General features: G+C 41.1%; 2 protein-coding genes across 3 annotated transcripts in view; one reads left to right on the top strand and one right to left on the bottom strand.

Moving 5' to 3' along the window:
- LOC132787479 (choline O-acetyltransferase) overlaps positions 1-2,337 on the top strand; it is a gene marked incomplete at its 5' end in the record, with an annotated part of 28,580 nt that extends 26,243 nt beyond the window's left edge. The window contains 2 exons of the mRNA XM_060794531.1: positions 104-1,991; positions 2,053-2,337. Coding sequence (XP_060650514.1) covers positions 104-301 — 198 coding nt within the window. The remainder of the gene's footprint in view (positions 1-103; positions 1,992-2,052) is intronic.
- A 72-nt stretch (positions 2,338-2,409) lies between these two features.
- On the bottom strand, positions 2,410-14,318 carry LOC132787477 (mitogen-activated protein kinase kinase kinase 4). 2 transcript variants are annotated; one of them, XM_060794528.1, is made up of 8 exons: positions 13,728-14,318; positions 9,019-9,216; positions 6,540-7,333; positions 6,208-6,481; positions 5,901-6,149; positions 3,119-5,843; positions 2,837-3,016; positions 2,410-2,772 (listed from the first exon to the last, which is right to left on the bottom strand). In XM_060794528.1, the coding sequence occupies exons 1-8, from the start codon at positions 13,982-13,984 to the stop codon at positions 2,689-2,691; spliced, it is 4,761 nt and encodes a 1,586-aa protein (XP_060650511.1). In that variant the 5' UTR covers positions 13,985-14,318; the 3' UTR covers positions 2,410-2,688. The 2 variants fall into 2 exon arrangements, with proteins under 2 accessions (XP_060650511.1, XP_060650512.1); XM_060794529.1 differs by lacking the exon at positions 9,019-9,216.
- Between the last annotated feature and the right edge of the window lie 2,349 nt (positions 14,319-16,667).

Below are 16,667 nucleotides of genomic sequence, written 5' to 3'. Positions count from 1 at the left end.
ACAACAGCTCCTCACGTAAGCCAAAGCTTCTTAAAACTGCACTCTTCACTTCTCCCAAGACTTGTTTTACATCTCTCTCAAATGCAATTTGATTTAACTTTAGGTCGCCTGCTCGACGGATAGCTTCATGGGTTACGGTCCGGTAACGCCTCGTGGCTATGGCTGCTCCTACAATCCACACACGGATCAGATTGTATTCTGCGTGTCGGCATTCTATGCATGCGAGGATACGAGCGCCTCGCGTTATGCCAAATCGCTGCAGGATTCGCTGGACATTATGCGGGATCTGTTGCAGGATTAGAGATGATTGGATTCCCAATATAACGAAACATATCAGTAAACGTACCTTAGCAACTGTTGATCCTTGAAGATCCCTGACTATATACGACGACTAAACGCGTTGTGTTTGTAATGTAAATGTAAACCGTAGTTAACTAGCGTCCACATGACGTCATCAGTTTATTGGAAACTTTCGAGAGTTGTCAGCAATCATATCAAACTAAATGAGATTGATTGTTCGACTGATGTCAATCATACCTATACATAATCATATTTGAAAACGAAAAATGAAAACTATGCAACTCATTTGCTTTAATTCCCCTTCCCTTAACCAATCGAAGAAAACTTGAACTAAACTAACTGAATTAACTAACTACTTAGTAGATGACAAAGAGCAACTCTAGTCAATTAAATGTTTTAGATCAATTTTATGCGCAAAAACTGTTAGTGCTGTTAATTGAATGTGTTAATTATGCAATATTATTATTAGCCGTGTTAGAGAAGCTTAAGCCTGTTCAACAAGCAGTGTAACCATCAATTTGGCCGCCACTGTAGTGCAGCCGCTCAAAAGTATGCAATACTATTTGTTCAATGTTGTGTTTGAATTTCCCTCACGAAATATACGAAATGTTATTACAAATTTAAAATATATACATACATGTATGTATATTATGCAAATGCTTGTTACAACTATCGTTCTGTTGCTGTTTAATGGAAAAAACTGATGAAAATAAAAAAATTACAAAAATTATATTATTGTTGATGGCAAAGATATCACAATGGCTTTTTAGATGAATAAATGTTGATGTTAAACTAAATACAAAGAAAAGAATAATACTACACTAAATTGGCAAATCATTGTACGTATTATAGACTTGAAAAGTAACAATACATATCAATAAATTTATATACCCTTTACCGAAAAAAATAAAAAGGTCGAAACATATCAAGCAGAACGAATATGAATGAATATATATTTTACCTATATGTTTATGAATATATTGTACTAATTGTCGAAATGTTGTTTTGTAGTAAAGAAATTACGAGTATGTTATACATCTATCTACATATATATTAATATATATATATATATATACTTATACATAAAAGAGAACTTCTGATATATGGAAATGTTAAAGGAAAAAAGTGTCATAGAGAATATTACTTATGTACCACTTATATAATTGAATTTAACTAGTTGCTGTGTTCATTGTTGCTATATATGTACTGTATTAAATTCTTATGTATTCGTTAAACTGTTAAATCTTCCCACAATCCCAAAAAAAACTCCAACTATGCTGTACATTGTTTAGTTAAACTTGGTTCAACGTTAATGCATGCTAACAATTGCAAAAACAGACAAGAAAAATAAATGAGAACATTGCATTGGAAATCCCCTTGTTTCGCTATCTTGACCTACGTAATATATGTATGTATGTACATACTCGTATATATACTTCATTCGTCAGTATGTATGCGACGTCTTAGTCATAGATACATATTTGGTTCCAAGAATCCAAATAGACGCATATCCAATATTATATTCATTCAAACCGTCCACGATAAGCGCCGAAAGATAAACCCAACGATAATCTTTTCAATTAATTAAAAAAAGAAACAAGAAGACAAATTCATGGAAATTGCGTTAGGCATAAAAGTCACACGTTGACCACATCGCCACAACAGTCAACGAAAATCCATCAACATGAAATGTGAGTAAGAAAAGCGAATCGTCTCGAATGGAATTGATCATAGGATTATCCTTTGTTACAGTCTTCCAATTGCTGCTGAGCCTCTTCCTGGCTATCGTGCTCTGCACTATGCCTTTGATCAAGGCCCAGGAAATTCCACCAATTCCCACAGCGGCTCCAACACCACCCAACGGTGACGCCGGCGCACCAGCTGGACCGGATGGACCCCCAGCTGCTCCAACTACCATTGAGTCACCTCAAGTGAGCACAATCTACCCCAACTATGCTGGAAAGTAAATCCCGAATTCAATTGAACTTTAAGTTTCAATTGCCAACAAGAATTTAATAAATTTGCAAATCAATTCCATGAATTTTCTTTTAATTTCTTATTGATTTTGGCCGATAAGGATTCTTGGATTAGGATTGATTGTGCGGTTTCTTGTGCTTTACAAATATTCATAGGATATTTTATTGTCCAGAATAAAAACTAAGCACGGCCATTGCACAGCTCGACCTCACATAAATTATAAACACATACACACACATTCGAATCATACATTTACACACTCAAGCACACACACAGATATACAATGCACACGCACATATATTCACACACTTATATAGCGTGTGTGCAATCGATAACAAATATGACAATAGTATATAGTAGTAATAAGTATTTAGTACGCGTAGATACACATTTTCATTTCAATCCTTGCATCTAAGTCTGCACCACGTTGCGCCTGAAGGAGCCTCGCATTTGCGCCTGCAACTGTTCGGTGCTGTACTCCTCATCGCGGCCAGACTGGTAAAGCAAAGTGCATCGATTAGTTTAATTGGGTAAATTGCGTCAATTGTCTTTAACTTACCTTGCAAAAGTTCTGCTCGAGCAGTTCCATGGCCGTCATACGTAACTTGGGATCGTGCTGCAGACAGTTGTCGATGAACTCGTGACCCTCCTGCGAGAGACTCTCCGGTGCCTGGGGCTTTTCGCCCATGCCCACTTTGAACATGATTTGGAAATTGGAATCAAACTGTGCCCAGGGACGCTACAACAACAGAAAAACCCAAAAAAATTTACTCGTATGTTTCACGTTCTTGCATCATTTGTTGCTGTTATCGTCAGCTTATCAGCTAACTCGCACACTTACCTTGCCCGAGGCCATTTCGACGACAACGCAACCCACCGACCAGATATCGGCAGCGCGTCCATGGCCATCGCTATTCGTCTTGGTAAACACCTCTGGCGCCATGTAGGCCTGAGTGCCCACATAACCTTGCAGCTCACCCGGCACTGTGGTGTGCGCTTGTATCTTGACCGCCGACCCAAAGTCACCCAACTTCAGACTGTTGCTGCCATCGACAAGGAATATGTTTGCCGTCTTGATGTCCCGATGCACAATGCCGTGCTTATGCAGCTCGGCCACACCGGAGAGCAGCTGTGCCGTGAAGCGACGCGCCAGCGCTTCTGGCAAACCGCCAGTCAGCTCAACCAGCGACTCGAGTGTGCCCTCGGAGCAGAGTTCCATGAAGATAAGCAGCTCCTCGCGATGCACTTCGATGCCATAGTAACGCACCAGATTCTTGTGCTTGATGCCCTCCAATATCTTCAGCTCCTCGGCGACATTCTTCAACGCACGCGTCTCGCCCGGCTGTATGGCAATCTCCTTCATGGCCATCAGTTCGCCTGAATTGTTGTTGACAGCCGTGTAGACTTTTCCAAAGCGCCCTTGGCCAATCTTGATGCCCCGATGCCAGCGGAAGTTGACGCTACGCGCACGTATCTGCACCTTGTCGCACGAATTAAGCGCCTTAACCTGGCCAATGAGACGACGTTCTCGCAAATGCTCTTCCAAATCTAAGTCCAGTCGATTGACCGCATCGCGCACTCGCTCATGTCGCGAGGCAAGCGGCGTCGAGTTGCTGCTGCTCTTGCCAGACGCCAAGGAAATGGGCGGCGTCTGTGGCACCAGCAGTCGCAGCTCACCGTTAGCGCCTCCAAGTGGCGCCTCCACGTAGTCGGTGCTGTCCACGGAACTGTATGTGGCCGAGCTCTGCTGCAGCATCTCCTCCTTGAGACTGAACTGTGGATACAGCAGCTTGTTGTATGGCGGCGACAGAAGCGGCGGCGTATTGGGATTCAGCACAACGCCAGCGGACATGGGAGTGCGTGTCGGTGTTCGGGAGCGACTTGTCGCTGGCGACGATGTCTTGCGTGTGCGTGGCGATGCTTTCTTGCGCGCCACCTTCTCCGGCTCGGAAGTGATGCCAATCACATGCGAAATGCAACGATCCATTTGCTGTTTCAGCTCCTCGAACTGCCGATCGTTCAGATGCTGTGTGATCTGCAGATCGCAGGCGAGCATCAGGAACTCAAGACCCTGCGAAGCCCAGCGCGGACGCATGCCACGCCCACGCTCGCAACGCTCCATCACAAAGTGCATCCACATCTTGGCGAACGAGATGATGCCCAGTGCCAATTCCACGGTGTGAGAGCTGTCCTTTTGGTCCATGATGCGCTGCTCGAACAGTCGTATCACATCCTTGTGGTACTCGAAGCCAAACTTGTATCCCTGATGCAGGATTTCGCGCGTGCGCGAAAGCACAGCCAGGCGATCCTGTTCGTCCAGATCCTGCATGTTGTTGAGACAACACCGATGCTGCACACCTTTGATAATCTCCGTTAGTTTGTTGCGCACCTCAAGCACATCCTCCTGCAGCAACTTAAATGCAGCCTTCACATCCGAACATATGAAATCATGCTGATGATTGGCCACATCGTGCTCGTAGTGCTCGCGATGAAAGTCCGTTGTCTCCACGTCACGACAAAAGGTCTTGGCAAAAAAGAGCACCTTGATGGAACGTTCACGCTCCTCGGTGAGCAGCGCCTGCGTCTCGCGACAAATGGTAAGCAGTTGCCATTTCAGCTCCTCGTTATCGTTGTTGCTGTGCGCCGTGCCCGCAATCTGTTCATCCAGCTCAGCAGAACGCTGAATCAGACGCTTGGCAATGCTACGCAACAGTTTGCTAATGATGCCGCAAAACTTTTGGGAAGCGAGGGTATGCATGCCCTTGATCATGGGACTGATGAGCTTGGTGAACATCCATTCCTTCTCCAGCACCGATTTCTGGTTCGTTTCCGGCACCGCAACGAGCACCAATTGATCGATATAATCCAAGTAAAGCTCAAACGTTTTGCGCACTGTCGCATCGTATTGATTTAGTATATTAATGTAGCTAACCAGTTCCGATTCGTTCTCAGCCAGCGCCGTCGTAATGTGACGTTGATAACGCTCACGATGCGTCAACGCCAGCGTGAGACCCTCGCGCAGTTCCTTCATGAGCTGCTCGAGACTAAGAGGATTGGGGCGCACCGGACGCGTCTCGAGACGCATGCGTAAGAACTCGTGCATGAACTGCAACGGAATGCCGCTGAGGAACACAAATGTGGGAATGTACGAGGGCAGATTGATCGATTGCGCCTCCTCGCTCCAATAGCCATAAGTGCGTAGCTCGACAATTTGTTCGTGACTAATCTGCGGATCCATGCGCGGCACATTCGAATCAATGGGCTCGGACTCTAGCTCAAAGTCTTCCACATCCTCGGCGCCCGGTTTCTCCAGTGCAATGTGCGCCTTGTAAAGCGCCACATTGTGCAATTGGTGGAGGAAAGCCAAGGACTTGGCGAGTCCGCGACACTTCAGCACATTCTCGATGAACTTGCGATACAATCCCGATGACTGTTCGCCGTTGCAGTCGTTGCTCGAGGTGCCTAGCGGCTCCACACTAAAGATGTTGATGTCGTGCATTGAATTCTTGCGCAATTGGCTATGCTGCAAATCGTTGGACAGCTGACTAACTTCTGTCGATGTCGATCTAGAATGGGAGAAAAGAAATTAGCACTGAGTTTAAAGCAACAAATGCAGCACTTACTCATTGCTGCTCGAAGCCTCGCCCGGCACATGCGTCGAATCGTTCAGCATGAACTGCACGCGAGCACAGGACATGCCGCAACCACGTCGAGCTCCTTGACCATTACCCGCCACGCTGGGTGGCTTCGAGGAGTCCATGGAATTCACAGCCGAATCGTTTTCGTTGTCCACGCCCGAGGCGGACGAGTTACCGCTGTCCGTTCCCCTGTAGGATGTTTGCACCGGCCACGAGAACTTGACATCCTGCAGTCTATGAGAAACAACAATTTATTAGTTATATAGAATTATTTATCAGTCAGTCTACTCACCTGGCTAGTATTCTACCCAGTATGCTGAGCTTAAGCTTGTTCTGCTTGGTAATGTTGTACCACAAACACATTGACTTGATGCGTCCCACAAAGCTCTGTGACTTATAGATGGGATGCAACAAACCCATCGCCTGAGACGAGGGATACAACGCTTCGGCGGCCTCGAGTCGCGTCAGCAGATCCTCAACTTCGCGCAGTGCCAACTCCTGCTGATCCATGCAATCCTTGCAGTACAGCGACATGCAACCCTGACACATTTTGCTCGGCAAAGGAGCTACAAAAGGCAGTAAAATTAGTATAGGGAATGCAAGCGGATAGTAAACTATACTTACAGCTGGCATTGGAATTGGCATCAGAGTGTATGCCGCTGTCGAGGCTCAGCAAACTGGGCTCGCGACGATAGCGCGGCTGGAACTTGTAGCTAATGATTTGGGTCAGCAAATCGGAGACCCCGTGACGCGCCTCGAACAGATACTTGTCCTGCTGCTCAACGGTGCGATCGGCCTGCCACGCCTGCAACTCCAGCCAGATGAGATCCTTGAGCTCCGTCTGCCACGTGTGCTCCTCCTGCGACAGTCGTGCATCCTGCCTGTCCACGCTGCCCAGCTTAATCAGATTGGCGAACGTCTCATGGAAATCCTTGCGCTTGGCTAATCCCGGCGTCTGTTTGCCATCCGTCGTGCCCAACTGCGGCAGCTGTGGCAACTGTGGAGCAAATGCTAAAGGAGGCGCCGATGATCGACAGCCAATTGGTCGTGAGGAGACACAACGATAGCGATTACAACTCTCCACCACCTTAGAGGCAATGCGCATTGGCAGCGGCGCCGACACCTCTGAACTGAGTGGCATAATCTTATCGAGTGCCTCTTGGGGGTGCGCGCCTTCGTGGAAGCTATTACCACGCGGCGGCACCAACGTCGCCGTCGCCAGCGAGTTCTTCATCTCACGCTCTGAGTCGCGCAGCAGCGATTGCAATCGCTTATCGGTGCGCTTGCCTTCGTCGTTGACGAACATTTCGTTGAGAAGCGCGCAATCCATCGTGTTACGTCGCTGGACCCGTGATCGTGCCATCCGCGTCATTCCCTTCTTGGGTGTGCCTCCCACGCTCGCAGGCGCATCTGTGGAGCTGTGAATCAAAGAGAGAGAAATGCATATCGCAATTGATTAAAATGCTTTCACAAAGAACGTCAGCACAAATTAGGTTTTTTTTTAATGGCACACATTAAATGCTTGAAACCAAACTTATTCGTAGACTTGAGTCAGTTTGTTTGGTTTTTATGACGTATAATGGGGATCGTCAGGGGCATTATTATTAATGGGACATCTCTCGCCTACCTCAACCAAAGTCTGAGCGTCAAACCGAAGCTCAAAGCACAAACAACACTGCGTCACTGAAGCGTGGCGCCTGTCTTGGAATGAATGAATGATTAGATCATTGTTTAAATTCTTTGATGCAAAAATTGTTTTCACTTATGGGCCATCAATGTTATTCTTCTCAGAAACAAAACACGCATTAGAGAAGCCTTTAGACAGTGAGGCAAAGCAAAGATAAACTTTCTGTATTTAAGGTATGATCACTGATAAGTAATTGAATATTGGAATAAGTATTATAAAAATGTATTTAAAAAAACATACATATTACGAAAATGAAATCACAAAAGAATACCCGTTTTTAAACAATTTTTAAGGAGAAAAAGTATTCCAATTTTGATTACATTTTAATTATATTGAAATAGAAGATAACTTTTGAGAAAACAGCAAAGGAACACTATCGAAAACTTAAAAAATTTGCTTTTTAATGTAAGCAAAGTGCATAAAATTTACAACTTTGCATTTCATTTTATTAAATGAACATTCATCAGCCTTTTTGACAACTTGTAATCGATATTGAGTTGATTTAAAAGCAATATTAAATTAGTCTAGACACAGTAAAATCTATATTTTCTTATACGTTTCATTGTTTAAATATTTGAGTCACTGGTCAAATATTTTTCATTACCACATCAATTGGCATTTAGCCAGATTTCGGCTTATTTGCAAATAACACTTATACGCAAAATTCATTGTGTTATGGACTGCTAAATCGATATTAAACCTTAGTTACATTTCTTTATTGGTATTACACAAAATTTAGGTAGTTCGAGCTGCTAAAAATCACGAGATATGAACGTAAAACCAGACAGACAGACGGGCAGACAGATGTAAGGCAAACAAACGAAGTTAAGTAAACTGAGTCACACCCTCAACAAGGCAATTAAAATAATATAATTATATTTCAACGTAAGTCAACTCGATTGGCAGCTAAACAAGTGTGCTTAAAACCTTTAAATGATATAAGCATCCAAGTAAATTCGGTTACTTTTTCTTTAGTGATTACTTTATTTGAAAAAAATATTTATATTTCACAATGGAACGGGAATTTATAAGAAAAAAACGTGTTGAAGCCAATTTGAACTTTTCCACTTCAGAAGATTAATGAAATTAAAGACAAACCATGTGAAGAACATAATATAATATATTTTGAAGGGAAAAAGATATTTACTAAAAATCCCCATAAAGTTAATTTTTGTTTTCTTTCTTCCCACACCAGATGGATCCATGAATAAACAGTTAGTTAGGACAAACACACCGACAAACACCCACACAACATTTTGTAAAAGATTATTTGATACTTTATTAAATGAATCAATGAGTCAAATGGAATTTCAATAAAAGAGATTGATTAATGTTTGAGAATGCAGGACACACACACACAACAAATAAATCCAAAATCCCAGAAAATGTGGAATTGCAATATGGCAAACTACTTACGCAACAATTGTGGCCACTTTCTGTTTGCGTTCCCAGTCACGATTCTTGATCTTTTGACGGGTTCGCGGCGGCGTTGAGCCAAACACATCATAGTGGGCCAGCTCATCTTCTGGATGCAGATCCTCCTCCAAGGTGCCGATGCGACCGTTGCCCATCTGCATGGGACGCGATGGCGTCTGTTTGACCCGGTATTCCACCCTAGAGTAAAATTGGGATATTGTTGTGTGTGAGAATCATTCGATCATCAGCAGCACAGCCCAGCACAGAACAGGCAGCAACTAATTGTTGCACTAATTGGCCAGCAACTGCTGTTTGGGCTCCGATAAGCCAGGCAAATATGGACATAAGCCCGTTTAGGGCAGGTAGGCGGACATGGAGGACGAGGGCGGAAAGGTGGAGGCGGAAACTGGATCGTTTGCTATTATTATCTTATCGATTGTTTATCGCCAGCTTACAGCAGACAGCCGCTTGTCACGCCTCTAATTATGCTTTAATTTCATTGCTGATTTGATTTATATACACATATGGAAAAGAGGGGCGGGGAAATCACACCACATTTTCCTGCACTGTTTCATCAGATTTACGTTTTATGCCATAATCTGCAATTTTCACTTACTTTTTTACGCGGCATTTCGGCTGCTTCACAGTTTGATGAGCACTTGGCACAGTTTCGCAGCCACTGTGGACTGCGAGTATAGAGATAAAACTCTTTTTGATAATATTTGACAAGTGTCAATCGACTTTGACGTCGCTGTTGTTGTTGTTCTTGTGTTATTGTTGTTAGCTTTTAATTTCACAAATGTGATTTCTAAACGAGTGAAAAATACTATTGAAGTTATGCACTTGCAAGTGTAATTGTAAGTGTAATGTAAAAGGGGCAAGGGGGGCGACTGTGACAACACTTGTAATCAAACGCAAACACACAGACACGCGACAGTAAACACACAGACACACACACACCAGCAGATTCCGCTCTGCTGCTGAGCGATGAGTGTGCAAAGGGAACAACAGTGGAACCCAAAGTGATTATAGTTGTTATTGTCGCTGGGCAGGCGCAAAGTTCACACGCTTCCCCCAAAAAAATTGCAACGCGCGCTTTGAATTTCACAATGTAAACACAGAAAAAAAGAAAAGAGCGTCGCAAAGATGAGAAATGAAAACACACGCACACACGCACAAACGCACATAAGCACAATTTGTATAACCGTAACCGTAGCCGAAATCAAATCGCGTTTGGATAAACCAAGCAGAGACAGCGACCACTTGCTGAGGCCATTGTCGCTGCGAATTGAATTGCGGCGGCAGACTGAGAGTCAATTTATTAGCACTTTAACACACAAAAAATGTAGCCCATGTAGTAGTCTCTGTGTTGTGTATAGTACACAGAGAATAGTCATACACAGTCTCACATTGAATGTGCACGCACACACATACCTTCACGGTATACGTGTGAGTGTGTGTGAGTTTGTATGTTCACATGTATAATTAATGTACGGAGGAGCAGCGACGCGTCGCGGCGACTGCAGCCCACAGCCAAGCGCGACAAACTAATCGACGGCATGCGGACCTCAGACCCAGAAAAAAAAGAGTCATCCAATTCCAATTGTCAGCCTGCTTGTTGTGGAGACAGCACAGCAGTAGAACGAGAAAGCAAGAGCGAGCTAGCGTGTTGCGAGAGTGAATTTTTGTGGGTGGCAGTGTGAGATAGCACGAGTGGAACTTGAGTGCAAGTAACCGTGAGAGCGCGAGCGAGAGTGGTAGAACATGTGGAACGCAAGTTAAGCAAAGCGTAACAAAGCGGCGTTCGCTCTCTTACTCTCTCTCTCTCTACATGTTCGATATGATCGAACTGGCGGCAGATCAAGCAAGCGATTGTTATTGCTATTTTGTTTGTGGCGAGAGTATTTATTTATTATTGTTAATTTATGAAATTTTTATTATGTACGCACACAACTTATTAGCAGCTGTGTTTACTCGATTGCTTTCAATTTTAGACAATATCATCAGATTTATGGCCAACGATGCGTATACATCACATAAGTATTATGCATACGCACCGTGTGTTTAAGTTTAGTATACAACAAATGAAGGTTAAAGGTTTTTCAACTACAAAGTTCGATAACAAACACTAATTGATAGCAACAACATTGTAAATAATCAATAGATCATATCTATAAAATGAGCAAATCTATTTGTACAAAAAATAATCTATTTCCAATTTTTCAACCTGGGACAAGACTAAACAAATTGACCATATGTCTTTTTGTTCATTCGTTTTCCATAATGAATTTCGCTTTTAATTCATTTCTATATACGCTCAAAGTTGAACAAAAGATCTAATTATACTTTCAAATAAAAGTAGCTATTTAAGTAGTAATGACTATGTTAGCTCCTAGTTTATTTATATAAATGTGACACATTGGGGCCTTGCAACAGGTCCCTAGAGGACCTAATTGTTTCGCATTTAATGTATGTAGAATCGTACATATATAAACATTACATCAACCATTTATTTATGATTTCGTTATCATTGCCAGCCGCATAATAAGTATATTTAATTAAACACGTACAGTGGGTATAATCGCAGATAGTCGACGATTAAGCGATATGTACAGTGGGCATTATCATAGATAGTCGACGATTAAGCTGCAATTAAATAGAGCCTTCTGGCGTGTTTTTTTATCAGTTTGTTTACCCCTTTTTGGCACTATAAATTTCAATAAATTGGGAAATTAATGTCTTTGTTTATCTTTAGTTTGCATTTAAAAATAAAAAGTCTAGCAAATTTTAATCTACAAAAATAAGAAAATATACAATTTTACGCTCGCAATATTATAATATTTAAGCTTTGTAAGTTGGCTGCAATGTTTGTTATTTCTTCATAAATCAATTTTACACTTGTACGTTGTATTTGAACATTGTATGTTTATTAATGCAACCATATCGAAAGTATTTCTCGCACTTTTTCCCAATTGCTTAAGCAAAAGTTTATGAACAAGAATTTTGTATACAAGAAAATAATTTTGAAAAATGCGAACTTCGCAGTTCATAGAAGACGTAAGTGTGTTTTTGTTTGTAAGTGTGTGCTTGAATTGCGGAAATGTTTTGCATGTATCATAATTATGCTTATCAAATGTGTAATTACACATGCACCAACAAACATACGTAATTACGACATTACTATTGCGTGTATTTTGCTTGCGTATTTGCAAGACAGAGATAACCACACGTGTAAGTTGTAAGAGTGAAAGGGAGCGCAACAGATGTTGATGGTCCATTTGAAGTTCAAGTGCAATGCATGGGAATTCGGCATTGATCGTGCCGCCGCAAGCAAACGCCATTTTGGGACTACGTGAGTGTGTGTTCGTCATTCCAAAGCGAGACGTTGGCAAACTACAGTTACCCCACAGAAAGAGCGAGACAGAGAGACAGACAGTCAGCGAGCTGAGGTGCTAAGGAATTCCATTGACGTTCGACTGGAACTTGGAAGATTGAGAAGAAAGCGAATTCGATTTACAAAACAGAATTGGTTTTTCGCTTTGAGCTTCAACGCATAACGAAAGAGGTTAACAAAGCAAAATGTGCAAGCACACGTCCACACAAACGCATACATTGCTGCATACGTATCTGTGTGTGTGTGTCTTTGAATTAAACGCGTTTTAACTTCAGCAGCCTTCACCCCGATCATCACCGTTATACAGCGAAAAAAAATAAAACTGGTATCGCAGACTGAGGAGGAAGAAGAACAAGTGAGAAAGCGGCGAAGGAGGAGCAATAATGAAATTCACTAAATTTCAATAGCTTCCCCCCTCACCCACTCCTCACCTTCGGATATTTTATGTTTGACGTTTTTATTTTGTGCTAAAAGCAGCGATCGAAAAAAATGAATTAAAAAAGATGTGTGAAATTTTCATAAGAAACATGTATCACACTCAAACCACGCGACAAATCAAAACATGCTCTTCACACACACATGCCAAGAATGTTGTGTGTGCGAGTGTGTGTGTGTGGGGCATGAATAATCGTAGCGGAAAAGGTAAAAACTGTCTTAGATATATGTATGTTTATTCGCATACATGTGTGTGTTGTCTTATCAGGCAAATGGCTTTCTTATCAGCAAATATCTTGAAAGACCCCGATTTTTTTTCAGCCGGCCCCAGAACTGCGATGTACATTTATTTATACACACACACATATACGCTGAATGCCACAGTCGCAACGAGTGTTGAATTTCAAGCCAAATTTACATTTTTATTGCTGTCTTGCAGTTTCAATTTTTGTTTTCGATTTTTTTCGTTTTGATTTTTTGCTGGCGCTCGAACAACAACAATTGCAATTGGCATAAAAGAAAACGCAAATAACGCAACAAAAGCGCAGCTTTAAAAAACACGTTGTTTACGTTTTGGACAAATGGAGCTAACGAAATATGCGGGAGCAAAATGAAAAGAAATATCAAAAGATAAAAAAAAAAACAAATACACCATCGTTCAAGCGAATACAAACACACATACACATACTAAAGCTCCACACTCGCACAAATACTTATGTGCACGCGTGTTTAAGCTGATGTTGTTGTTGTTGTTGTGCTTTTGGGTTTTTCTCGACGACTCGCGACGCCGGCATTGGCAACAAAAACAACAAACTGTACATCATAATCAAAAACCACTTCATCTCACTCTCTCACTCTACCTTCATCTCCGTCTGCTTACCTTGCATCCTCATCCACATTGAGTTCACGACGTAATCTGATTGGTGGCACGGGAGGTGGGCCTGGAGGTGACTCTAAAACTGTAGTCGGCAAAGGAGCTGTAGGTGACTGCTCTGCTTCTGTTTCTGTCACTGCTTCTGTTTGTGCTGGCGGCGACATCGCCGTCGTCGTTGTTGCCTTCATCGCCACCGCTGACAGTTGCAGGCCTTGGAGGGCAGCGTAATCAATGGTACGCACTCTGCGACGATTGTTTGACATCTTAGAAGTTGTTGTTGTTGTTCTTTCTCGGAATTCTTAAGCACAAACACACACTCACTAGCGTACACTCATATATATGTACTTATAGGTATATTTATATTTGCACACGTTTGGCTTTAGTTTTTTCCCCTTTTTTTGCACTGTCGCTAATCAAATTTATTATAATTTTGTACTTTCACGGCACACGAACGCACGAACACACGCGCGAATTCGTAACGACCAAAACGACGGGTTAATTTTCAAATACTTCCACACCTTTATTTTCAACGGTTCGAGCAAACAGGTGACAAACTATACAACGCACGACGCGTTGTTACCTGCACAACATTGCGGTTTAACTGCAAGCCAGCGTGACCGTAAGCTGCCTTTCAAAATGTACTATTTAAGTCGTGCAATAATATTGACATATTTTGTGGGTGGCTGGTTACACTTGTTGAAATACGTTGATATTTTCTAAATATTCACGCCAAAACATAAACATCTTATTTTGTAATTACGAAATGGTTAATTTTCAAAACAATTTAGGAAATAAAATATACCGAAACAAACTTTTAAAATTGTAATATCAAATCTCATATACCGGTCAAACTGGTATTATTTTTAAAAATTTAAATATAATCTTTTATCAATTATGCAATACAACAAAATAATTCCGTTAAACTATTAAACAAAAACTATTTAGCCGATATATTAACTGTTAAGCAGCAAATTAAAAAAAAAAACTAAAAAGACTTGCCCAAAAAATACCATAAAAGTTTACAGTTTGATGAATACCACTGAATCGCGCAACCGGTTTCTTGGGAAATGCAACTGGTGAGTAACAGCTGATTGGGTTGTTCATTGTTAATATCAGTTTGTTAACGCTTGCCTAACAAATAAACAATAGATAAGCTCCAAATTAATTGAGAACCGTTCTTTAGAAGTAGAAAACAAATTACAGAGGCTTGTTACCAATAAACAACGATATGGAAGAGTAAAAACATTGATAACAATTTAAAATATATTTCTTATAAGGAAAAATATTCAACACTACAGATTTACTAATAATTTCACCGAAAAAAGTATACAAATTTCGTAACTGCAAATTACTTTTAAAATATTACACTAAGTAACGCCTTTATTCAGTCAACACAAAAGCTCTGGAAAATAGCGTTGCCAGATAAACGAATCGTAATCAACTTCTCACTTAAAGCTGAACGCTATGTCACTGCTGTTTGGCGCGCTAAAATATTTTATATTTATTTGAAATTATTTGAGTGTACACACTGCCATCTGCACTTGTGAAGTTTTAAGTTTTGCTGCTAATAAATTATATTGAATTCGTAATTAAATTAGAATCCCAAGTCGAATTAAGCTGCAGCCAATGTCCGCCAAAAGGCGTTAAAATGTATACGTGTTACAGAGTTTCGAAATTGTAGCCTTGACTTTGCGGCCCACTGAAAACCAATGTTGGCTGATAAACAAATTTTGATTTGTTTTTATGATGTTTATCGTATTTTTTCCAAAGGTGTCACACATCTTACATTAGAGTCCAATCAGGTTATTTGCATTATTTGACAGCTAACATATTTAAGATATCATGGAAACTTCAAAGCTCGAAAAACGTCAGTTGCCAATTGCCATTTGGCATTTGTGTGTGCTACGAATTAGTTGCGATTTAATAATTGAGCCATAATGTGTCTATGCAAACAAACATATACCTAGCTCGAAAAGTTGTCAGCTGGGACCCCTTTTGAGGTGTTTTGCCTTTGCCCAAGTTATTAACCAAATTGTATATATCAGATCCTCACACAACACAAAACATCTTTTGTGCGCAAACGCGCGAAATTTACAAACAAAACCACAACCACAAAAATCTGAGAAAAAAAAGAAGCAAAATACATACATCTTGCTCAGCGTTGATTTGTACGTGTTTTCATAATTAACACATATTTTTTTGATTCATAAAACAAATATAGTATTAAGTCGGATCATCGTCGCCATGAATTGAAACTGTGACGTCACAACCTTAAGCACAATCCCTCACCTCACACTATAAGTATATAACGGTTTCACTTTTATTCGCTGGAAACTGAATCATCTGTGTAACAGTTATAAACAATTATATTCCAAGTTGTCCTCAATTTACTTATAAACGACGATATCAGGCCATGACAACAGCCCACAAAAAAAGGAAATTATAATAATTATGACTGAAGCTGACGCATTTTGTGTACATTATTTACCGTTAGCGGGTGAGTTTAATAGATACCCGCTATCGATATATTCCCTAGATTTTTTTTTGCTTGATTTTGTACATCCAACATGGATTGCCTTGTTTGACACCGAACCCATCATTGTTCTTATCACGGCACAAAAATAACAACAACTTGTTCTGATAGTCATCATCACAAAAAAAAAAAAAAATGAAAATGTGTGCGTTGTCAACACAATGATGATAAGTCAACGCGTATTTCTAACAATATGACTGTCTCTCTAAATTGCTTACAAAAATACAAAACAGAAAAAAATCCCCATTTCCCTTCATAAAGCTGCTTTATTCTTAGTTACAAAGCAAACTTTCCAGTATTTTCAATTGCGCATTTCCATTCACACTTTTCTTCCATAAATAAAGTATGTACTCACTTGCACACACACATACACTTACACACATATTCAGCTTCAGGCTAACGCTCATTGCCAT

The sequence above is a fragment of the Drosophila nasuta genome, chromosome 2R (assembly GCF_023558535.2).
Source record: "Drosophila nasuta strain 15112-1781.00 chromosome 2R, ASM2355853v1, whole genome shotgun sequence".
In the NCBI taxonomy this organism is placed as follows: Eukaryota; Metazoa; Arthropoda; class Insecta; order Diptera; family Drosophilidae; genus Drosophila; species Drosophila nasuta.
Note: the sequence above shows the minus strand (reverse complement) of the source record. Positions and strands in the feature narration are given on the sequence as shown.